Source organism: Lissotriton helveticus, chromosome 11, assembly GCF_964261635.1.
Source record: "Lissotriton helveticus chromosome 11, aLisHel1.1, whole genome shotgun sequence".
Classification (NCBI taxonomy): Eukaryota; Metazoa; Chordata; class Amphibia; order Caudata; family Salamandridae; genus Lissotriton; species Lissotriton helveticus.
The window spans coordinates 123,306,254-123,332,194 of NC_136072.1; the positions used below are offsets into that span (position 1 = coordinate 123,306,254).

General features: G+C 43.1%; 1 protein-coding gene across 1 annotated transcript in view; it reads right to left on the reverse strand.

Annotated features, from left to right (window-relative positions):
- DCUN1D1 (defective in cullin neddylation 1 domain containing 1) overlaps positions 1-25,941 on the reverse strand; it is a 150,302-nt gene that overhangs the window by 95,805 nt on the left and 28,556 nt on the right. Inside the window, exon 2 of the mRNA XM_078667031.1 lies at positions 14,782-14,998. Within this exon, the coding sequence (XP_078523157.1) occupies positions 14,782-14,998 (217 nt within the window). The remainder of the gene's footprint in view (positions 1-14,781; positions 14,999-25,941) is intronic.

Sequence of the window (25,941 nt, forward strand, 5' to 3'; positions counted from 1 at the left end):
AAACGCAACAGTATCTCCCCAAAAACGACTGTTTTATCTTGCAACTGCTCCCTCTCTGCTGTTGACATACCTCCTGTCGCAAGTCAGTCACATCTTGTATTTAGCACCATCATCGGAAAACACTGGTTACCTTAAGATGTCGCAGTGAGATACCATAGCATAGATAAAGGGTTTGTCTAGTGTCTGACTTGCACAATCACAAAATCTGAGATCAGTCAAAGCTTTTCTGCTTTAACAAATTATGGGATCCTACGCAAATATTTTATTTCACTTTTTCTTCATTATCGTTTATTAGAACACTGCTCCTAATGTAACGAGCTTCCACAGGTTCCAATTTTGGATTGATATAACCTTACAAATATTGAGAAATTAAGCTATATTGAATCATAAAAGATCATGCGCTGTAACGCTACACACTTATAAGGTCCCAAAGGCGAGACCTATTGGCTATGCCAATGTTTGTTTTACTTGTTTCAGGAGCATTCTGGGCTGTGTGTGTGAACTGGTGGGAGCAGCGGCCTGAGCCTTCTTATCTTCCTTATTGCCCATCAGTTATCTGTTGGTGGTGCTGTATATAGCCCCTCTGATTTATTGCCACCCTAGTGGCCAGTTCATCTTTTGGGAACTACTTAATTCTCAACTGCATAGTTGTTAGATACAGTTAGGCCATTTTTCAGGGTTGCCTGGGTTGCTATTATGGGGAGAAGTAGGCCTGTGGGATCCCCTGCTAAGGAGCCTGTGAACACTGTGTCTACTATGGACACTTTTTTGCAATGAGCCGTAGGGGTCCTGGATAAGGAAATTGAGCTGGCTACTCGTCGACTATCCCAATCCCACCATACCTCTTCCAAGTCAGAGTTCACCTACGCCCTTTCAACTAGCATCCCTGGAACAAGTCTCCCCTGCGGGCCCTGCAGATGTGGCAACGGCCTAGATTGAGGGTGTTAGCCTGTCCTCCCAGACTCCTTTTCAACAGGACAGCACTCAGTCATCAGCACCTCAGACAGTGTACGTAGCCCCAGGGGTTGGCTCTGGAGTGAGGAAGGGAGTAAGAGCAAAGAGGAAGTGCCCTTTGATAGAGGGTCATGCGAAGCATCGTAAGAGCATTGGTTTGCACCCTAATCCCATAGATTCCTCAGCAGAGCCCAGCCTGGGCATGATGGTTTTGCTAAACGCTCTTAATGTAGGCTTGGAAAGCAGTTGCCGCTTCCATGTTTGGTAATACGTCATCCCGCGGAGGGCGTGTGACGAGGCCCGCACCTCTGTGCACTAGACAGCTGACTAAGCGATGTGAGATACTACGTGGGATTCGTGAGTGCAGATGCTGCGTCCCTGTTGGAATGCATCATAGCCCGAGGTAGTATCTCACATTGCTTAGTCAGCGGTCTAGTGCACAGAGGTGCGGGCCTCGTCACAAACCCTCCGCGTGATGACGTATTACCAAACACGGAAGCGGCAACTGCTTTCCACTTCCCACATAAAGAACCCTCCCGGGTGCCAGCACTTGCCAGCCTTTGCCCCGGGGATCCCGTACTAGGTCATGTGGCGAAAACCTTTGCAACATCAAGTAAGATTTTTCGTGAGTACAGGGGTCTTTTACCGCTGTGCTCACACCACGGGCTAAACTTCATAACCAATTCTTTTTTCACCTTAAAACAAATGCCGTTTTTAATCTCCTCTCGTTTCTGGGACTACCCGTTCTTTTTAGATTGTGAATTAACAAAGGCAACAAAATAAATCTCCGCTTTTTTCCTCGACCCCGGGACAAGATTAGAAAACCTAACACTGGACAAATGTAAATACAAGTGTTAATTTAGTTCTGTGGTGCATGCCTTGTGATAATACACGTAGCGTTATGCACACGCAGTTAACTTCTCTGTTTATCTAACCTCATACAATCCGTATATATTTACTGTATTGAAGCACTGACAGAGCTGTCATTACGAGTATGTAAAGGCACACATTGTTTTCCACGCTAATCAGGATACATCAAGACACGAGCATGAATCTTAGTTTATATGAAGTTTTGCATGTTTATGTGGTTTGTCCTTGTGCATGGTAAGACATGTCTCAGTAGACAAGACATGGTAATCTGACAATTTGACAAGTACTTAGCACCAGTTATTTACCACCAGTTGTCGATATCCACGGCATGACTGTGAATGTTCACTGGATATCACTAGTCAGCAATAGCGATAAAAGATGCATGAACACCGCCTACACTAGAGGCATACATCTAATGCTACTGTTTCTATTTGTATTTTCCCTTACAGGTATTCTACATTTTTATGAGGACACACAAACGGTCAGTCCTCTATGCATGAGATACACCCCTTAGCGCAAGTGTGAAAATGCTATTCACGTGGTAATTTTTACCACTCACTATTTCGCACTTATATACACCATTTTGGAGAGGTCCTGAAGAAAGCCACCTTATTTTTTCCCCTTGTGCTGAAACATGTCGACCATCTGATGATACATACAGCTACACATAGTAATATATAATCCACTCTCTAATTAATTTTAACCTTACCCCAGAACTCCAAGAATAAAGTAACGGGCAGTATTCTGGAGGTATTTTTAATAGTAAATTCACACACTTAATCACACTTCACATCACCTCAAAAGAACCCGCTCCACTGTAACCAGGTGTTGCAGCACAGCCAGGTAGCACTCAGCTGCCTGGCTGGGACCCAATGATGAAGCATGACACCAACCAGGTTGGTGTGTGAGGGTTTTATTAACAAACCTCAGAGGTGCTAACACATTACACACGTCAGACAGTAATTGCTCCTGGCCGTCTCCTTTTGTTTATCAATATATAGTTTGGGACAGAGGCGGCCATCTTGTAGTCCTAACTCTCTACTTTGCTTGTGAATAGAATATTGCAGGGCTTGTGAGAAAGTTTGATGATCCAGATTGGGTGCTTTTTGTAAGAGGCTTTGGTGGGATTTGCCTCCAGGAGACATGGGCTGATGAAAATAGATTTCATTTGAAAAGTTATAAAACCCTCTTTGTGCCAGCTACACCCACTATCTCAGGAAGAGCCATTGGGTGTCTTTAGCAGTCCTAGGCAGCTCTGTTATGCTGCCCCACATTTCTCCTACTTTACAGGTGATATCATTATCTAGCGGGACGAGCAGGCTATTGTTTAAATTGTTTTTACGAGATAGCCTGCTCGATGGAAGCATGTAATATTACACTGTTGGGTTCTTTCCTGAGGAACATGACCCAGAGCAAGAAGTACTGTTCTGATGACCTTATTGTATGAGATTTCAATGTTTATATGTGTGAGAATCTCAGGGTGGGGTGGGTGTTAAAGATATGGGATGTGTGCGCCATTCTGGCCAACACATGGAACATACCTTTCAGGGCTCTATACTCAATGCTATTTTGTATGAGTTTGACCGAATGTCTGCTATGAACCAGTTCCCCCCGGACAGAACAGCCCACCTTTTCTGGGAAAGGGTGACTCTTATTGATTTTTTTCTTGTATCTACGCCTTTTTATTCTTCTATTTCAGACTTCTTCATCAAGGTAAACATGCACAGTGATCATAACCCGGTGTGTTTCTCGACCGGATGGCCCTGGATTGCAAAGCTAATTAAGGATGGAGCAAGGGGCTTCTGAAAACTGTGGAAGGGGGGAGAAGACACAAGTGGGTCAGATTGTACTGGACCAGTTCTAGGAGTCCTTGTTACTCAGTGAAATAGGGAGTTTGCAATCTGCCAAGATAGTGCAGCAAACCCATCAGAATTCTTGGAGGCTTTCGGAAGCATGTCTGGAGCCATAGTCAACCTGTTGCGGGACCCAGCAGGTGTTAGTCTCATATAGGCCTGTGGTGGTATGACTCAGAGTGTTCAGGAGACTGAAGGAGGTCAAGAGTATCACACCAAGAGACCCCTTGGCCATCAAGAAATCGTAGATATTACAAGGCCGCCCTGGCAAAGCGCAAGTCCGCCCTGAAAGAGGAGGCTTGGTGAGAATTGTTAGAGGCTAGCACCTTGGGTAACAGCTCCAAGTTCTGGAGCATTATCAATAGTCCTTTTATGGCAGGCGAAAGTGCCAATGTACTAGACGCCCACATCACTCAGGATGACTGGGTAAGCCATTTTGAGGGCATGTTTCAGTCTGTTCCAACCTCGAGGGAAGCCAAGGAAACAGCAGAGGGCAAATCTGAGGTCATATTTACAGTGCAAGTGGAGCGGGTATTTTGGAACTGTCTAAAAACAAGGGCCGTGGTCTTGATGGCATCCCGACAGACCTTTATATTTTGAATGTGGACATCTGAGTACCTGTACTTACGTCTATTATCAACGCCTTGGTCAAGATTGGCTGCCCAGATAATTGGGCCTTATCCACCATTGTTCCTGTCTTCAAAATGGGAGCATTCATTGCTGTAGCCCATCTCTCTCTTGGATAATGTGGTAAAGGTGGTGGGTACCATGGTATTAGACAGGCTTGTGAGTTGGGCAGGTAATATCATCCTGGCTGCGGCTCAATACAGTTTTCGTCCTGGTTGTTCAACTGTGGACCAATGTTTAAACTTATAAATGGTGTTGAACAAATATACCGTTGCCCGCTCTGCACCAAATACCTGGCTTTTATGGATCCGTCTTCCACATTTGACCAATTTAACAGACCCAAGTTATGGTAGATGATGCTTTCTACTGGTATTGGTAATGACATTGTCCTGTTTTTAAGGGATCTCCACAGAGATACTAAAGCTGTAGTCCATTACTCTAAAGATCTTAAAGTGCCCTGTGAATTCTCCATCCCGAGAGGGGGTGCGTCAAGGGCGCATCTTAGCTCATTTCCTCTTTAAATTGTGTAACAACAATTTTGTACAGGTCCTTTTGAATCTAAAACTGACTGTCCTCAGGTAGGTAAGCGAAGAATGCCGGTCCTCCTGTATACAGATGCCGCTGTCCTCATGGCGAGGACAGTGAGGGGTCTACAACTTTTGCTGAACTCCTTTGTAAATTTCATGGAGGACCTGGACTTGTTGGTTAAATCATAGTAAACAGTTTGTAATGCTGGTCGGCCCTCGACCAGCTAAGCTGCATCCATTTAGGGTAGGGATTATGTTGATCCACAAGACTGATGTTTTTCTCCCTATCTAGTGTTAGATGACGCCCCGAGCTGGAGTTCTTTGACAAGCCAAAAGAAAGGGGATTTGGCTAGAGCAATCGCCGCTGTTTTTAATTTCACATATAGGCTGGGAGGTAGACCGATCGGGGCACTCTTGCAGATCTATAGAGGCAAATATATCTTTAAGGTTATCTATGGGAGTGAGATCTGTGGTTATATGGGGCAAGAGGCACTGTAAATTGCCACAAATACTTTTTCGAGATGGGTACTCTGCTTACCGCAGAGCATCCCGTCTTTTGTAGAGCATGAAGAATTGGGGTTGACCTTCCTCTCAGATGTGTTGGCTTTTCGTCCCTTAGCATTGTGGATGTAAATTTGGGAATAAGAAGAAAAATGCCCATAGTTTGGCTATTTTAAGGGAGTGCCTTTCCCTTGATCATGTTAACCATCTTTGTTGGCTTAAGTATGTTAGAGAATGAGGAACCCTAATAAGGGCGAAACCGGTCCCGAGTTGTTTGTGCTCTGGCTCAGGGAAGACCTGGTTTGGCTGTTCGAGCTGGACTGTTCCCATGAGGAGCAGGGTCAAGACTCATTTACATATGTCTTGGTCCAAACTGAAGTTGCCTGGTGTTCGATAAATGATGGGATTGGGATGCGGCCAAGAGAGACTGCCAGTGGTGGAGACCAATTCAATAATTCCATCCATCAAATTGTTGTTTTTGCCAAACTGTGATTTCTGTGCAATTTCGGTAATATGCTCCATGCATTTCTGTGCAATTTCGGTAATATGCTCCATGCAGTATTACACTGCTGAAGGAAGTCCCCCCCCCCTCAGCAGAAGACACTTTAAATAAATCCGTTACTTGCAGTTCCAATTAATTTGCCTTTGCAGGTCTTGATTCAAGTTGCAGGAGTAGAACCAAGCAAGTTGACACGTTCACAGACCAGACACCTGGATGTGAATCTGTGAAGTCTTTGGAGATCAGGAACTGCTACTCTGCTGTTTTTTGAAGTCTCCACTGATGTCTTGGAAAGTCGGTCCTTAAATTGCTGGTATGAACTGCCTCTGTTTTTGTCTTCTAAAGACAAAGGAAATATATTTCAGGGATCTCCTAATCCACTGACAATTTCATATTTCAAGAAATTTCACTGCAAATGACCTTTAAGGTGTTCATGTAGTTCCTGGATTAATTAATAACTGGGAGAGAGAACATTTATCAACCTCTCTAATGAGTGATATCTACATATATAAAGGATTAAATAGTCGCTTCCTACAAAAGAAAAATCATGTCACACTCATTCCTCTTCTGGCAATCCTCACCTCCTGGACAGGAAGACTCCATGCAGGTATTCTGTAAGAAAACCCTGGCCCCCGTAGACTGACATCTACAATAATTCTTACCATCACCCATTAACCCCTCTTAATATCCTGCTTCAGACACCACTGAAAAATAGAAATAGCAACCATTTAGGGAATTGGTCAGAGAATATATTGTTTAGTAGACTTCTGGCCTAATCTTAAAAACCTCCTTTCATTACAATTAGATGTGGGCGATATAGTCCGCTCTGCCAGTGGAGTTTGCAGAACTTTGGCTACTCCGCGTAACGCCGAGTTCCACCAAACTCCACCAACTGTTGCGTGGTGGAGTTTTTCCTCATGTGTGGCTAGCCAATGGGAAGTTGGTGAGCGAAAATTGGCGTCCTCTAGAGCTATTTTCGGGTGCTATTAGGAGGGGGCCCAGCGAGATTTTCTCAATGCAGGCGTTTGCGACCATTCGCGGTGAGGCAGAGGTCGCTCAAGTACAAATTCTACTCTAGCAGCAGCAAAGAAGTAGCGGACTCTGGCACGCTGCGAGGTGCCATCCGATCTGATTTTGCAGCCCAGAACAAGCTCCTGGTGCTACAAATCAATGCGCTGCGTTGATTTCTGCCTATGGAACTCCGCAGAATCTAGCAGAGTTTACATGTAGCTCCGCCAGTCCGTCCGTCCGTCGCCCCCGCACCCCCCCCCCATCAATAAGATATGCACTGCAGAAATGATCAGTTGTGTGGCTTTCACTAATCCTTTACGGGCCCGGAGTAGCATGCTACTCGCCGAAAAAGCGCTTTGACGCCTTGACAGGGGAAGTAAGTGCTATATAAATGCAATTACAATACAATACAATACATGCCTAAGGCTATGCTGATATACACCAGAAACAAAGAACGATTAAAAAAAAATCCATTCATTAGGTCTGCCTTAACATCATAACTGTCTGCCAGAGCTTTTGTCGCTACATGTTATGCATCACACAGAAATGGTTACTCCTAAAACTGTGTAATCGTGTTATTTATAAAGAAAATTATTTTTTATGTGGAACCTTTTTTTTTTTAATTACACCTCACATATTGTCCAGTATTTACACACTTTTCTTGGTGATCTTTGCCATTAGTTTAGTTTGGCCCTGCTTTATTACCAAGATTAGATTGTGCATTCCACTTCCAATGTCACTCTTTGTGCCATTGTCGTCCTTTTTCCAATATGGTGATTCTATGAGTAACAGTAGTCCTCCTACATCACAGATATTCAGGAGTCTCCAAGCTTAACTTTAATTATGTTCAGTGAAAATCACTCTGCGCAACTAATAATATTAGTGTTGTAATCGTGACCATATCAGACAAGATTACATTAGTGGCCATCATATGCAAGATTACCAGCAGTGTTCACCTCAGTTCACCAGGAAGGGTTCCAGCACTAATTTAAAAAAAAGCTTTTGTCAATTTGGAATGCCTCTCCTGGGCAATATACATCGGCATAGCTGCAATGCCGCAAAAAGTATACATTTTAAGTCAAAATACTGCAGGATTTATCAAACACCAGCTTCAAATATATTTGGGAAATTCAGCTATCAGCTCAGGAGTTTGGAAAAACACACATTTTCATCTCTAACAAACACTTGTCAATGTTGTTATACACATATTAATTTAACCAAGTAAAAGCTTCTTATCTAGTAGGATTGGCTGCACAGGAGAGCTACTCACAGGCATCTTGAGAGCTAACAGTAGCTCCAGAGCTACTCGTTGGAGAAGCCTGTATAATAAATTGCCTTTGTCGTTCTTCTGTAAATCTAGTACCTTTATAGAAACAATGAATCCAATCATGCTAGCAAAAGTACTGCCTCATTTATGAAATATCATATTTATATCACAGGTACTCTACAGCACCATTGTAATTTAATATTGAAACACCTACTGACAGCCGATGGTAATGTAGGCTTCTGCTAATGCATGCACGCAGCATCTGGTACACCTGTGTTTGCAAACATGGAGTACGTTAAAGCCAGACCTACTGGCTTCACGATTGCCGGCATATTACATGTGTGAACAGATCAATAATTCTGTGTAAACAAATGTTTTTGGTTGAGCTGAAAGAATGAACTACATAGTATGCAATGAGTCACATTTGTCGGGCACACTGCTGTCAGGGCTCATTATACCTATTTGACCTGTATAATTCCCCCAAAACATTTTAGTACAACTAGTGTAAAAAGTAGTGATTTTATGGCAGTGCCACATGTGCATTGTTAAATTTGCTTCAAATGCTGTGACCTTGCTTTTGTGTGGTCTGTATACTTTACCTCTCAAGTCTTTTTAATTGCACTCCCTTGACGTCTGAAATTGAGATTTCTTGGTCTATTGTAGTTTAGCTTCTGTTTACAGCCCAGCCTCCACCTGGTGTCTGCCCCTCCAACGCAGCCTACTTTAAATTCTTCTTCCAGGAAATTCAGGTAAAGCACAGAAAGTTTAGGGATGTAAACATGTGGCAACTTTATATGGTGCACTGCTTGTTTGGGGCTTTCAGAGCCTGGAGGGAGCTTGGGCGAGAATCCGAGCCCTGATCTCCACATATTGCCTACCTCAATGCCATTCTCTTGTCAATCCCATTCTATTGTTAAAAGTCCTCTTCCTCAACCACTCCCTGGATAGCCGCGCCGCCGCCTTAACGCAAATCCCTACTCACCGTTGCTCCCTGACATTGTATCACAAAGACCTACCTCCTCCATGCTCTTAGGCCACCTCCTGTTCACCCCCCCCCTCAAAGAGGTTCAAACCAAGAAAACGTGTACTCAACGAGGTCATCTCAGGACTCCCGTACTACCTCAATACTGCACAGCACATGTGTATAACACTGCTCTATTATATGACTCTTGCAAAAAACTGCTGTAAAGCGCTCCAATACCCCCTGGTTTGGCCAGCGCTAGATAAAACTCCTTAAATACATTTTACAAAATTAAAAATTGCTGTAATCTATCTACAGGATTAGTCACAATCTCATCCTCACCCCAGCCATGGTATCTAGCAGTGCTGTGGGTTGCACCAAACTCCTCCTTAGTGGACCATTCAGAGGATAATGCATGGTTGGTTATATAATGGCGGTTCCTGTGGCAATATTAGATGAACTTTCACCGTGTATCGCTCGATAGGTTCTATCACATCCATTCCCATGGGTTGCTCCTCGTGTACTCCTGTGTGGAGCTGGAGAGCATAAACACAAACTGTATAGTACGCATTTAACACGTTGATCCAGTGGTTCCCAAATGTTTTCGACCTGCGGCTCCATTGGCCCATTGGCCATTGCCCATGGCTCCCCACTGTTATTTTTTTTGGAGGGTGGGGTAGATGTAAGCCCGGCCTCAGGAGTACTTGCATTTTCTCCCTGAAAATATTTGGGATGAAGCTGATGAAGTAATTATAATCATATATGCCGGGTGTTTCGCCTTACTAATGCGCCGCCTCTAATAAAATATTCCTAGTTGAACTTCTTTGCCCATGCCTTTTTTTCAAGAACGCATTTAAACTTTTTTATCCCACTTACAGTACTAGATAACACCCCTATGCTTGCAGGCCCTATTGCCAAAGTGTTTCTGCGCTTGAAGAATATTTGCATGCACTTCCATTTCTACCCATGCCACACGTGCCAACACTTGTCTCAGCAAGGTGGCTCACGATTTTTTTAAACCACATACAGCTTTATTTTTGCGGTCTCCTCCCTAAAATCAACGCAAGTAAAATTAATTCCACTGATTTTATTTTTTATAAACGTCCCTCTTTCTTGCTTCCAAATGTTGGCATTATGCAGTTAATGGTGTTTTAGTTCCCTGTGCTCAAGGAGGGAGCAGGCCTGTTTGAAAACGTGTTTGCACTGAAAGAAATGTGTACTGGAAGTACCTATGATTCAAGTACAAATGTCAATGCTTAATAATACTTAGAGGTCAATTCCGATGTCGTTCAGAAAGCATTCCTATTGAATCGGTTCCGGAATGATTTCCGTACGACTGATTGGGGGGAGTCCGACCAAGCGGTTTGGATAGATCCAGATGCTTCCGGATACGATTCGGTCAGACTCCCATTGACTTCAGTGGGAGCCTGTGTTCAGAACGAGAAAACAGGCTCACATTGAAGAAAGGGGTGGCTGGGGAAAACCTTGCACCCTGTGGCGGGCTCCCCATGGTGCCTGCCACATGTGTATGGCTGGAAAGCGGGTCCCTTGGGAACCCCCACAGGACCGATTCAGAAGGCCCCTGGTGAAGGGGGGCCTGCTACAGGCCCCCAAAGAGATTCCGGCAGCTGATTAATTCCGGAGAACCCAATTCGGAACGGCTGTCTGAATCCGTCATCGTACGACATCAGAATCAAACCCTTTGTGTGTCTAATAGACAGGACAATTGTACTTTACTGATAACTTGTATTGGTGTAAAATGCATTTGGAAAAAACAAACCTTTTAATGAGTCTAACAAAATAAATCAGGCATCTTCCACTTACTTTGGGAGTGTTAGAACATGGGGATCCAGTGAAATGCGGAGGTCATCTCCCTCGACATACCATCAATTAAGTACTATGTTTTCAGCTTTAGGCATGTCACTTACAAATCATCTACATCATACGTTTAAGTCTCATTAGTTTAATTGAAGCCAACAGATACTTCAACATTAAATGCATTAAAGTGCTTGGTGCGCGGCTCCCCTCGCTAGGTTTGATGGCTCCCTATGGAGTTTAAAGTACGGCGCACTGTTTGGGAACCCCTACGTTGATCCTATGCTACTCCTGTGAGGACACCTCAAAGGATATAGTAGTATAATGGTTTGTCTAGGAGTTGTTTTTTGTCCCCCTGACTGAATTCCTTAGAGCAAGTCCCATGACTGGTTGCATAATGGGTGATCCTCAATCACGCTACCTTGGACTTATCCGAGTATATGGCACAGCCGGTAGCCTAATCCTATGGGTTTCTCCTCTACCTCTAGTGTGTGAACTGCAGTGTATATACTAAACTTAATTAAGACCGTACCTCCATAGAAACATCCTTCACCGTTGGCATATTTTATGCCTCATATTCAAAGAGTTTTGAACCTTAGGATTTATTTCACTTTCAAGATGGTATATAGATCTGTGTACATGACCGCATCATTTCTCATACTTTATCTTACACTTATTCATATGCACAGCTACATAGTTTTGAGCAACCTCTACCACATTTACACACACAGCACCAAACCACTCTCCACATAAGCTACACTGTACTCCTCCACTTTCTAGCCATCCATACTCATCAAATTCATTAAGCCTCCCATCACTCACGTCTCACATATGGCATCAAAAGACTACCCATAAAGGCAACAAGATGGGTACACATTCTTCCATCAAAAGCAGCACACCTCAGTGGTGTACTACCTGTCAGTTAAGGGTATGAAGAGTTAGGTAAATGCACCTAAAATACAATAGATAGTAAAATAGGTAACTGTGTTGGAACCACATTACTAAAAAAATAGAATATAACCTCTTTAACCACGGAGCATGCCAACAATTTGGTAATAAAAGGGTTAAACTGTTTTTTCGGTCAAAGCCTACCAGACAGCACAGCGGTCTGGTTTTCCAACAATGAGGACATTCGGAAATCTTCCCGGGAAATGTATTCCGTCCATTACCTACAATTGGCTTTATGGTTTGTAACTCACATTTGCTTGCTTTCTATATAATGGCTGTGAGGGTTTATGATGTCCAGCTTGAATTGGACCATTCCTTTTCCAAACCATAGTTACTGTATTCTTCCACTAGTACTAGATTTCTGTAAACAGGCCTTTAAATGGTGTTCTTATCTTGTCACATTTGCTATTTAATCAAAATCTGAGGTCAAATGTCAGGTTCTGTCTTCCATGGAGCATGATGTTTACTATTCTTTCTCTAACTTCAAAGTAAGAGTATTTGCGTGACAATGATGCAGGTTGTACAATGTTATTCTTTAAATACATAACAAAATGTAAATGTAGATAAAAGGAATTGTGGAGATATTTAAGAATATATCATAATTAGGATAGCACAAATGAAGCAAATTTGGGGGGAAATTTGAAGTGTGATGGTAACAAATATTTTAATATGATCAAAACAAATCAATACACAAGGTGATGACATTTCCACGCACTATTGTTTATGGGCTGTATACTTTCATCAGTACAACGGTATGGCTGTGCAAATGTAATGGTCATTTCAATTGAAGGTGTGTTGTCTGTATTGGCAGCACACTACCACAACATGCATACTCCACTTTACCCATCTCCACTCTACTCTGCACTGCTCCAAGCCACTGCACTCTACTCTACACCACTCGATGCAAATCGGCACTGCATCATTGCACTCCACCCCTCTCTACACCACTCTTCTCTATGCCAAAGCAATCTACTCCAATACTACTCTATTATGCACCACTGCACTCTATACAACTCCATGCCCCTCTACTCTGCAACACTGTACTCTACTCTGTACCACTCTACTCTACGCCACTACACTCTACACCACTACACACCACTATACTCTACTGTGCACCACTCCAAAACAATCTACTCTATGCCACTGCACTCTACACCACGTTGCCAATCCACTCTACACCAATCCACTCTGCAACACTAACACTGCCCTCTCCACCACTGAACTCTAGGCTACTCTACTCTGCACTCATCTGCACCACTCTAATGCAATCTAAGCACTCTACGCCACTACACTCTACATCGATCCACTGAACACCACTGTACTCTACTCTGAGCCACTCTGATCTACTCTACTCTACCCTGCGCCACTCCACACGACAACTCAAAACCAATGCACTCTACACCACTGCACGCTAATCTACTCTGCACTACTGCATTCCACTACACTCTACAACACTGCAGTTTAAACTAATGCAATCTACACAACTGTACTCTGATGCTCTACTCTGCAGCAGTGCAACCTACGCCACTTTATTCTTCGTCAGTCTTCTCTGTGCCAGTGCACTCTACACGGCCGCACTCACCACCACTCAACTCTATGCCAATCCACTCTAATCTACTGTGCACCACAACACTGACAATGCGCTATATGCCTCTCTATTCTACACCACTCTATGCCAATATACGCTACCCCAGTCTACTATGCACTACTTCACTCTTCCACACTGCGCTGTCTAGGTCATTACAATCTACTCTGCACGACTCCACACTACACCACTCTACTTTGCAATCAATGCCAGTGCTGTACTAAGCACCACTCCACAATACTTCAGTCCAATATGAAAATCTACTCTATGCCACTGAACTCTACGCCAATGCTCTCAACATCACTCCACTACACATCACTGCACTTTATGCCACTCTAATCTAATCAGCATCACGGCACTCCGCGCTACTGCATTCTACACCTGTGCACTCTAACCTGCACCACTCCACATCACTTCTCTCTACTCTGAAACAATCTACTATACGCCATTGCACAATACAGCACTGTGCTCTAAACCATTCTACTCCACTCTGCGCCTTTGAGCTCTACACCACTTTACTGAAAAAAATTCAGTCTATGCTAATCTACTCTGCACCAGTGTACGCAAGGCCACTCCACGACACTACACTCTATGATGCTCCACTCAATTAAACAGTACTCCACAACACTCTATGATGCTCTACACAACTCCCTTTATGCCACTTTACTCCACTCTATTCTAATGACAGACTACTCCACTATATGCCACTCGACTTTACAACAACCTACTCCACTCTGCCATTCCACTCTTCCACATCTCCACTCTGTGCCACTCAATGACAATCTACTCCACTCTACTCTACCACACTATGAAACACCTTCTACGTCACTCCACTATGTTCTACACCACCCCGCAACACTCAATGCTACTCCACTATGATACTCTACTCAACTCTTTACCCTTCCACTCACGAAATACTACTCCCTCCACAACACTCCATGACACTCCACTCCACTGTATGCCACTCCACGACTCTCTATGCCGAACTAGAACACTCCGTTTAATGACACTCCATGCCACTCTCCTTTACCCCACTACATTTTAACTATGCTGAACAGCAGCCACTCTGGTGCACCACAAGGCTAAAACACCAAAAGCTCTTGCACAGACAAGACTTATTGGCTTTGCCAATCTTTGCCTTAATTTCCTAGTCTCAGGTGTACTTCCAAAAGTTATAATTGTTTTCTATTCATGAATACTACAAACCAGAATCCCTCAAACCTATTTCTCTTACCAAGTTGCATTTTATGAATTTTGAGTATGTTTTAAAGGGTCACGTTATTGTGCCTGCTTCCATTAATCGAGGCCACCAAAGATATTAGCAACAAATAAAGCAACAAATTTAGAAATTCACTGTGCTCACCTTTGTATCGATGGTATAGCTGTTCTAACTTTTTTCTGTCCAGTGTTCCTTTACTGCTGTCACGTACATAAAGTTCTGGATTCTGAAAAAAATTGTCTGTGGCAACATCCAACTTCCAGTCGTTCTGTGACAAACAACATACTGCAGTTTTCTCGCTTGATTGTGTGAAAACCATAAACTGACGTACTTTATCCTTCTGTGACGACTTCAACTTGTTCTAGTAGAATAAGAATAAGATAAAGATACAGTTACAAAAAAGTTGAAATATTTTTTACCTCATCGCCTAAAAAAATTCTTTTATGAACTTTAGTCTAGCAAACATTACAAAATTCTAGACTATTTCTTTTGTTCTGGAGGCCCTTCCATAGAATACTGTTTAAACACACCTTTATAGACAATTTTCAGAATTATGAGCATCAGTTAATAAGCAAACACTGTATAGAATAGCATATCAGTTCTCCAAGTCAACTGCTGAGAGAGGGAAATATTGCATAAAGGAATTCCCAGTGGGATTTGTGTGTAAACTCTTGAGCATGTGATGTGAAGCCCTGAAGAAGGACACATACTTGGAGCAATAGTTACAACCAGTAAGTAGCAGCAAGTGAATGTTCCTCAATAAAGATACCCTAAACCAACCTCACAGGAAGGAATGCACAACACCAGGAAGCTGAGAAAGTGGATTTAGTCACATTACTGTAGCAATATGTTTCCGGCAATCTCAATCTCTCTTTGTAGACCACACATAACCATAGACTTTGGATGTGTACATCTCAGGTGCGATAAAAGAAAACTTTGTGAGTCAGTTTTATACAACATAGGTCAGGCATGGAGCAACAGCAGAGCAATAACCAAAGGACAACTGTGAGAATAACAGACAATAAAGGAGATATTGGGGCACATCCTATGAATACATGAGCACATCTTTCTCTTTCATATACACAAAGTAATTTAAGTTACAGAATTAAAGGTTGTCGGACCTTGGGTAGAAGGAATTAACTGAGGATATATATATATATAGATATATATATATATATATATATATATATATTATATATATATATATATAGCCATTTAGAGTTAGTTAGCTTGGTTGCAAACCGAACACTAACCGCAAGTAGGGTGGGAGAAATAAATGTTGTACCGCTTACTGGGAGGGAGTTACCATTTCAATTGCCACAGGCAGCATTTCAATAAAACAAATGAGAAGTAGAAATGGTACAGATAGTTTGAATTTTGCCCAAGCCAATGATGCGATGGGCCGACCTACACTTTGGGTCATGCTCGCAGTCCTGTCTATGGTCAGAAAGTGGTAGAGAATTAGTCTGATTGTGGCAGCACAGGCAGAGGACTCTCTGGTAAACATTGCAGTCCAGCAGTTATGCAAGAACCAGCCACAATAAATAATTTTACTCTGAATCCCAGTTCAATATTAAAGCTGTATCATAAGTATATAACACCAAAAGGCAACTAAAGGATTGGGAACCAGGTTTATAACTATTTTAGCCATTGACTGCTACTTTTAAAACAGCAAAAATAAGAGTAGTTGTTTTTGGCATGGGCACTGCAATTCATCTGGTAGACTGGCCAAGTCTAGATAGAACTGCTAAGAGTAGACAGCTATAGATGTCATATTCTAATCAAATGGGCAGAAGGAACATGCATATTGCAAAGCAAATTAAAGGAGTAACTTCATGTCTGGTGTGATTTTTTTCAATAGGTTTAGAGGCTGCAAACTATTGAGAGAGGCTCTTTTCAGCACAAATGTAACACGTAAGGAAATAAGACAATTCCTACTGCTTTGTAAAGGATATGTTGCCCACAAGAAAAGACTTAAAACGCAACTATTTAATACACAGGATCTATATTAATGGAAAGCAATCCTGTCCTTTTTCAAAGCAGAGGATAAGGGAACAAGGTATGTTGTGGGAGAGACTATAGGAGGCGTGATGATGGATGGTTTCAAAATGGCTGTCCAAACCCATGTAGGCCATTATATTCAGCTCATGCCTATAATCAGAATCTCATCATTAATTTGTTTACTGGATTTTTCACTGGAGAATGCTGGATAAATTAATGTTGTTAGCAGTTCAATTCAATTCATAAGCTTTTATTCGATTTGAAAATACAAATCATGCAAGCAAAACATTAAAATACAATTCGTTATATATACAGAAAATTACTCAAAAATGTACACATGGAAAGTGCAAAAAAAAAAAAAAAAAAAGAAGAAGCTTTATAAAAACAATTAGTGGGCAACAATTGATAGTAAAAAAAAAATATATAAGCAATATAGAATTTGTACAACAGAATCATATATGTACAGACAGGAAGACAGTATAATTGTCACACCAAATGATGTTTCCTGGCAGCTGTACGTTAAAGGGATCCGAACGGCTCTAATGGGCACGGGAGGATAAGTCAGATGTATGAAGAAGGACCATACAATACATACTGTGAGCATAATATATGAATGATAATTCGGCAATTACAAAAACACTTAAGTACAGACAGGAATGTAAAATAAAAATAGCAGCACTATACATTTCCTGGCAACTGTACATCTCGAAGGACATAAAACGGGCATAATACGAAGTTAAAAAAAGTTTTATATACAACATCTACAGATCATTAATGTACAGACCGGTATGTATAAGATTATTGCAACACTATACTTTTCCTGGCAGCTGTACATTTCAAAATAAAAGTAGCCACAAAAAAGCAAATATCCACATTCTCCAAAGCAGATAGTAATATCAAAGCAGTCTTTGAAGTTCGGGTATTATATTTTATAAAAATAGGCTTAAGGTATTTTACCCTTAAAAAGTGGTAAAATTTGCAAAAAAGTAAAAAATGGCAACAGCTCTGTCGCGAGGTATTGTCACACGGGCAAGGAGTCTCGGATCTGACTTTCTGGTTTGGAAAAGCCACAAGGTGATGTACAATGCCCAGTCTGACTCGGGTTAGTACAAATTGGTGGGAGGGACGAGTCACGTTCACAAGGTAGGATTGAAGCCCCGGGATTAGATTCAGTTCTTTATAGAACTTCACAGTGGCTAACCTACCCTGCACTTTGTCTCGCTCAGCCTTTTTAAAATTTAAAAACGTTCGCTTGATTACTTTTTTAGGAATAGCGACTGCCGATTCTGGATCAAGAAAGACATCAATATCAAATAACAGTTTATACCAAAATTGGATGTATCTTAGCCACTGTATACGTGACGAATAGTCCAGACCTATACAATCAAGGATAATCTCTTGGGTGAATCGAGTCTCTGGCTTAGCCCAAATAGAACGCCACAATAAGAGTGGCCGAACGGCTGCTAAGTCAGATATAAACTCGATCCCTACCTCATCATGGATTAGTTGTACAGAGGCAGAAGAAGGGACACATAACAATCTCTTTATAAACTTGTTTTCATCAATTTGGAGCGAAGGACCTTCACAATGACCCCACACACCCGCCCCATACAGTGCAGAAGAAACACAGCGGATGTTGTATATATTGATCATATCTGGAATGCTTCTCGAACCTAGTTTAGAAGCAAATCGAAATATACTGCTAGTGGTCCGCAACATTTTCAAACTGATATTATCGAACTCCGAATTCCATGACCCATTGTTGGTATAGGTTATTCCCAAATAACAGAAAGATTTAACGTGTGTCATTTTATCACTATCCAAGAAAAAGCTATGCTTCGGTTTGTTTACAGCCTGCCCGCATGACATAACGTAGGTCTTGGATTTGTTCACACAGAGCCTCCTATTTTTGATAAACATTATAAAACTATCAATTAGGCGCTGTAAGCCAATCTGGGTACGGGATAAAAGAACAGCGTCGTCCGCATATAGTAAAAGTGGGACGGGTTTACCTCCAATCAAAGGGGCGTCCGCTGGAATATCAACCAGGGTACGGTCAACACAATTAATAAAAAGAGAAAATAAAAGAGGGGCCAAAACGCATCCTTGGCGAATTCCCCTTGAGACTTTAAAGAAAGGGGTACATTCACCTAGGGTGCCGTAACGGACCTTACAAGAGAGTTTTTCGTAGAGCCTGGCTAAAAAGTGAACAATTTCCTTCAGTGCCCCTAGCTCTAGCAAAACCTCCCAAAGAATAGCGTGATTAACTAAATCAAACGCGCTGCTCAAATCAGCAAAACATAAAAAAAGATTGCCCTTTTTGGCTACAGTATGTTTATTAATGATAAGGTCCAGATTTACACATTGCTCCAAAGTGCCCATACCTTTCCGGAAACCATATTGCACTTTAGTTAAAATATTTGAATCAGTGGCCCAGGTTTCTAACCTTTTGAGCAGGATCCTGCTCATAACCTTTACTGAGGCATCCAGTAAAGAGATCGGCCGATAATTGGAGGCCTCAGATTTGCAACCTTTCTTGAATAGGGGAATTATAACCGATTGACCCCAAGAAGGAGGGAAATTGCCTTCTGCCGCACAATTAAAAATCCTCATCAAAATGGGAGCCCACAAGTTCGGTTCAGCTTTAAATAAGTCGATGGGAACCCCATCCGGGCCTGGGGCTTTCCCCCCTTTACTGTTAGAAAGCCCTTCATAACCTTCCTCCAAGGTTACTCCCAAGGGGAGGGGAGTCCAAGGTGAAGCCTCAGTAATAGTCACAACTATGGGTACCCCTTCTAGGTTAAAGATGTTAGTAAAATGGATAATCCAGTCGTTACATGCAACATAGGAAGTTAATTCCGGGATGCCATCTTTATTGAGGAAAGGGCTGTTAATTGTTTCCCAATATAGTTTGCAGTTTTTGGTCTCTGCAGCTTCATTTAACTTATCCCATGCTTCACTTTGTAGGGTCTTTTTCCTGTTGTAGATTGCCATTTTGTAGTTGGCCCTAAGTTGTTTTATTCCGTTCCTGTCTCGTGGTTTGATACCTAATGCCTTCTTCAGTTCCTGAAGGCCAAGTATACAAGGTTTGTCAAACCATCACTGCTTCGTAACTCTATTGGATGATGAAGCCTTGGTAAAAATACCTTCGATAATAGTATTAATGGTGATGAAATGTGACAATAGGGAATCAGGGTTAATTACATTTTCTAAACAATAGCTGATTTGTAATTTACAGCTAGTTATAACCTCCCTCTGTTTGGCCATGGAGTTGATTCCAGACCATCTGATCCTCAGACCATTTGGTCTGGTAGGTACTAGGTCAGTGGAGCACATTTCTCCTGTCACGGATGATGTACCGTGACCCAGGAGGGTGATGTGGATGCTATTATGGTCACTGAGACTTTCCTCTTTAATATACAGGTTGGAAAAGTCTCCTGTACTGGACAACAATATATGATCTATAAATGTCCCGGCATCCCTTCCTGTAAAGGTGGGACATGTAACTTTCTGGATGTTTTTGTTGCAGTTTAACAGGTGTAGGTCTAGTTTAGTTAACATTTTGTTAAGTATAGAACCATAATGACAGTGTGGGAAGTGGAGGAAGTCCTCCCTTTCACCCACTCCCCCCCATTGGTTAGACATTACTGTTCCATGGCCACAAGAATTCCCTTTAGACAGGTGGCATGGCTGCAGGTTAAAATCCCCTGCCCATATGACATCTACCTTTCTGTTTGAAATGCCCATAACCCTTTCGATTTCCTTTTCAAGGGGGAATAAGATATTCCCTCTGGAGGCGTCAAAGATATTATTGTAAAAGTTTACAATGACCAGGTCAGTTCCCTTGCTGCATCCAACCTACCTGACTGTGGGTTCCCACAGTCGAACTACTTCTGACAACATAGTTACACATCTTATTAGACAAAAGCATCAAAAGACCCCCCTTAGCCCTACCTGAACTGGATTTGGAGGCATTAAGACAATGAGATGAGTAACCTTCGATATTAATTTGTTCCCGGCACCAGGTTTCCTGGAGGAGGATTATATCAAAACCTTCCCCAATAAACCTGGACCAGAAGGGGGAGTCTAATTTCCCTGCAATACCGGCAATGTTCCAGGAAATAAGGGTAAGACCGGCAAACTTGATGGTATCATGGGCAGCCATCACCGGCTGGGGAACACAGGGTATAATCCGACTAACTTCCAGGGTACTCACAGCCAGGCCAGAACTAGAGTCGTCAGAAGACGCACTCACTTCGGAACTAATACGTGAGACCCCTTTACATAAGTGCCCACCCGCAAGCTCCTGGGTGGTTTGGTTGTTACTTAGAATAATATTGAATGGAAAGAGTTCTGTGGGGCTACCTTCATTTAACAAATCATGCCGTAGGTCCATCCGTCCAGCGAAGGGAGCACAGTCCAAAATAAGGGCAACTGCAACTCTGTCGTGGCTGGATGGCCTGCTGACATGGGGGGACCCTAACTGCTTAATGGCTGGCCGGTTGGAAGATGATGGAGCACTAAGTCAGTCGACCATCTCCAGACAGTCAAATCTGTTGCTGGTGTGGATACCTTGCCATCCATTCCCCATAAGTTGGCCTTTATTGGGGTACCAGGTACGGGGTACCCAGTCCCTATTCCTGCTCTTTTGTGTCATCCAGGGACCTCCACAATTCCATGCTTGTTCTTGAGGAATAACCCAGTTTGGGGGTAATATTGGGGGATGAAAGTTAAATACAGGTGGATAGAAAAAGGAGAGCCGCTGGGTATCAATTCCCCCCTTTTTCTCCAACTCTGGCCACGAGCAGATATGATTCACCGAGGATGCGTCTTCGCAGGTAACAATGACGCAGTCCCCCTGAATGCTCTTTGGACTTACCCCCACCCATGATACCCTACGAACAGAAGATATTCTACAGGTATTAGTGGGCCGTAGTGGCCTGTTGATACTAAGCCATTGGAGAATTTTATTCAGGAGGGACCAGGAAGGTTCATCGGTACCTGCTGGAAGTTCCGGGACTCCTGTTAGGATAACCGTAAATGGGGAGACCTCTGGTGGCAGATGAACTGGGCGTTTAGACTTTGGGCCCCTCTTAGCAACTATATGATTTAATTTATGGGTCACCGGTGGTTTATCTTGGGGTGGCTGCAGAGGCCCCTTAGCCGCGGTTGCATTAGCAGCTGTGGGTAAAACTGCAGGAGAGGGTTGGCTGATGTTTAGTTGACTAAATAAGTGTGACTGAGGTGTAGGTTGAGGTGTGAATTTGTCATTGGATTTGGGAATAACCCAGTTGTTTGGAACAGGTAGTGAAGTGACTAAAGGCTCTTTAGTTTTTGCCTGTACTTTGGATGTAACAGGCGGTCTAGGTGGGTTTACCGGTGTGAACCCAGAATTAATTGCTACCGGTACCCCTCCGGTATTAATAGGTCCCACCCTATTCTGATTGGGTATTTTGGTGAGGAGTATGGCAAGTTGCTTTTCGATTGCCATGATACTCTTCTCCAAGGGTTCGAGATGGATTTTTAGTAAGTCCCTGAAACTGGCAAGAAGTTGTAAAGTATCACTGTCAGACAGACTGGAACCTCCCTCTTGGGCATTGTCCAGAGTGGGACATTGCAGGTTGGATAAATCAGGAGTAGCAGAGTTTCTACTGGACAGGGCATTGTTGGATAATGGTACAGTAGGCCTATTCTTTTTGTTAGTAATATGGTGGTCTGTGCTGGTGCTTCCCTTTTTGTGTGCTTCTATCTGTTTTGGGACAGCACCTTCTCTGACCCCCCTAAGCTTATTAACTTGTGCTGGATCCTGTACCGGGTCTTCGGACAAGATATGGTCAAGGTCTGGGGTTGTCTCAAGGTTCCCAGTCGATTCCAGTTCCAGTGACAGATTGGTGGCTGATAAATCTACGGCACTAGGGATGGAATGAACTTGTGCTGTAGTGCCAGACTGTATTAGAATTGGGATAGGGGTAGCTGATGGCAGTGGGGTTAAGGCTGCTGCTATGGGGCCCAATGAAGATCTCCGAGCAATCGCAAGATCCTGGGACACCCTACGTTCCAATACGGCTATATTTTGATTAATGGCCTCGGTTGTTTTAGTAATGAATAAATCAATAGGTCCTGTAATAGAGGCAGCTTTGAGGGCTGTTTTACTTCTTAAACCCCTAGTCATAGTTACAACAGTTAAAAGACTCTCGATGAAATGTTCAAATTCCAAAGTTAATGGGCAAAGTTAGTACCTTTGGAACAATAGCAGGAACGAACGTAGCAAGGGGGGTGGCCCAGCCCAGCCTGGTTCAGTCTGGAACGGGCTGAAACGGGCTGAAAAACGGGCTGAAACGGGCTGAAAGGGGCTGAAACGGGCTGAAACGGGCCCGCCCTTGGCCCGGGCTTCGCCCGGCGTCCCGCGAGACGGTGAGGATGTTGCTTTTGAGCGCCTCCTGGCGCTTGCAGGTGACGCGGCAGGGCGCTGGGGCTTCTGGGGGTTGTAGTGTGGTCCGCGCTCGTCTCCGCTCGGCGGCCCCGCTCTGATGTTAGGAGAGCGCAGGGCGGCGGGAGACAAGCAGCGAGGCGTCCACGGGTGTTTCACGCAACCCCAGGCACTGGACAAACGAAGAGTAACAGCAGGTCAGCAATTGGCAAAGGTTTCCCCCACTTGACCGTGAGTATGCTGCTTTTGAGCGCCTCCTGGCGCTTGCAGGTGACGCGGCAGGGCGCTGGGGCTTCTGGGGGTTGTAGTGTGGTCCGCGCTAGTCTCCGCTCGGCGGCCCCGCTCTGATGTTAGGAGAGAGCAGGGCGGCGGGAGACAAGCAGCGAGGCGTCCACGGGTGTTTCACGCAACCCCAGGCACTGGACAAACGAAGAGTAACAGCAGGTCAGCAATTGGCAAAGGTTTCCCCCACTTGACCGTGAGGATGCTGCTTTTGAGCGCCTCCTGGCGCTTGCAGGTGACGCGGCAGGGCGCTGGGGCTTCTGGGGGTTGTAGTGTGGTCCGCGCTCGGCGGCCCCGCTCTGATGTTAGGAGAGCGCAGGGCGGCGGGAGACAAGCAGCGAGGCGTCCACGGGTGTATCACGCAACCCCAGGCACTGGACAAACGAAGATTAACAGCAGGTCAGCAATTGGCAAAGGTTGTTAGCAGTTATCTATGAACAAATGTGTTGGACTTCGTGTTTAGATGTAAAAGATGACCAGCCATGTGTGCATTTTAGATTGCTTTATTCTGTATTATATGGCAAATAGTACCCTCGTGAAAAGCAGAACCACCGTCTTCTGCTGGAAATCTCCTTTCTCAAATGTACACCAAGAAAAGGAGTGGTTTTGAAGGTTAAACAAGTTAAAAATGTTCAGAAATCAGTTAAACAGTGCAAATGAGCAAGATTAGAAGTGAGGCAGTACCATGAAAAGTTAAAATAGCAATAGGTGTCAGCAGCGTTTCAACAGAGCTGGCGTCCGCTTCGCGCTTACCACACTTATCCATTAAATTGATGGTACCAAATTCGGAGAATGTCTGGTAATTGTGTTTTGGAACGAAGTAGCAGTCTCGCCATAAGTTATGAATTACTGAACAGTTTTTAAATTTCAGAAGCATGAGAAAGTTGGGAAATAATGGAGGTGATAATGGGCCCTATTTTCGGTGAACAGAGGGGTTGTGTGAATTCCGCCAAAAATAGGTGCAGCTTAGTGTCTCACTGCATTTACCGTACACTGCGAGAACCACACGAACAGTAAGAAGACCTTTTTATTTGAACCTTCTCAAAGTGGCATTTATGGTGGTTTTAAGTTGGTTTACAATGGCTGTGGTCTGCGATATCATTTCTCCAGATATAATGGCAATGCAACCTTTGCTGGTGGTGAATTCTTCCTCCGAGTTAAGGATCTGGTCCCAAAGCCTGCTAAAGATACAGCATAGATATTTTCAGGCTTTTACAATTTCTATTTAGGCTCATTTATGTAACTGGCTACAAAGTAGTCTGTATTTTTACTTTTTGTTCTGCTTACATGACAAATCATATGCTCTGCATAGATTTGCTACTTTAAACCGGTCGAGGCTCATGTGAATGCCTTAACTTTCTCTAGCTTGGACCCTCATCTTATTTTCTGAATGGGACTCCAACTTCTCAGTTTTTCCAACTTGGCTGGGAGAGGATATATATCGAAGATCGTTAAATCTAAAATGTAGTTAGTTTGCTTTTGTAAAATGCATGTGCATACAAAAGCATGCTCATACTGGCCACTTCTGCTCCAAAAATGCAAAAGGAATGATATGTGAGAGGTCCACCTAAGCAGCGCTTTTGACAAACCTACCTTGAGCTTTAAATGTATGTTCTAAACTTTATGAATTCCTTGACAAAGGTCCAAAAGCAGAATATTAAAGAATCTGGTATTCATCTGTGAATACAGGTCTCAAGTTCTTAGCCCAGCTCCCAACCTTGAATCTTTGACCACTTTGGACTCATGTTTTATAAGAAATCCGTCATTTTACACAAATCTTGAACTCTGTTCCAATTCCCATTCACAATCTTTCTCTTTGCACTAGCACCGTTCCAACGACGTTGCAGATAATAATCACGTCTCTATTGCTCTAAAATGCAATCAATCGCCATATTTGATCCAGTGACTTTCTTTTTCGCTCTACTTCTGGCAGTGCTAAGCTCTTTTAGCACCAAGTTCTTGTAACGTTTTCTCTGACATCTGTACTGGCAGTCCATTTTTAGACCCAAGAATGGATTGCCACTGAAGTCAGTTCTTTGTGCCAAGATGGTACTTGGTGAAAGTGGAGTCTACAAATAGTACTTCCTCAAACATATGGTCACACATCTTTATGGGAGAAAAGGTTCTGTATGGGGGAAAATATGGTGAAAACCCATCTGTCTGGTTTCATTTTAATGCATTTGACATCCCTGAAGCATAGATTTTTCAACGTAGAAAACATGTGACCGGGCACATTTCATCATTTATATGGGTGAGACAGAAATGGACTGTCAATTGAGCCTTGATCACTTCCTACTCTACAATGACTCTGGTTTTACAAGGGTCAGTGTGCCATCCCTCTAACTAAACATACATAGCCGATTCCAAGAGATTTACTTAATCCAGGTATGAGATTTGCTTGAAACGTAGATGACCCATACTTTTCCTCCCCCCTCACAGCCAGGAAAACAATTTTGAATACTTACAAACCTATACCCATCTTCAGTATCATCAAAAGATAAACAGGCAACAACTGGATGAATTGAACAGTTTTAAACATCAGCTCCTGCTGCTCATCTCTTAGGAAAGCTGCATATTTGATAGGAGTCTCT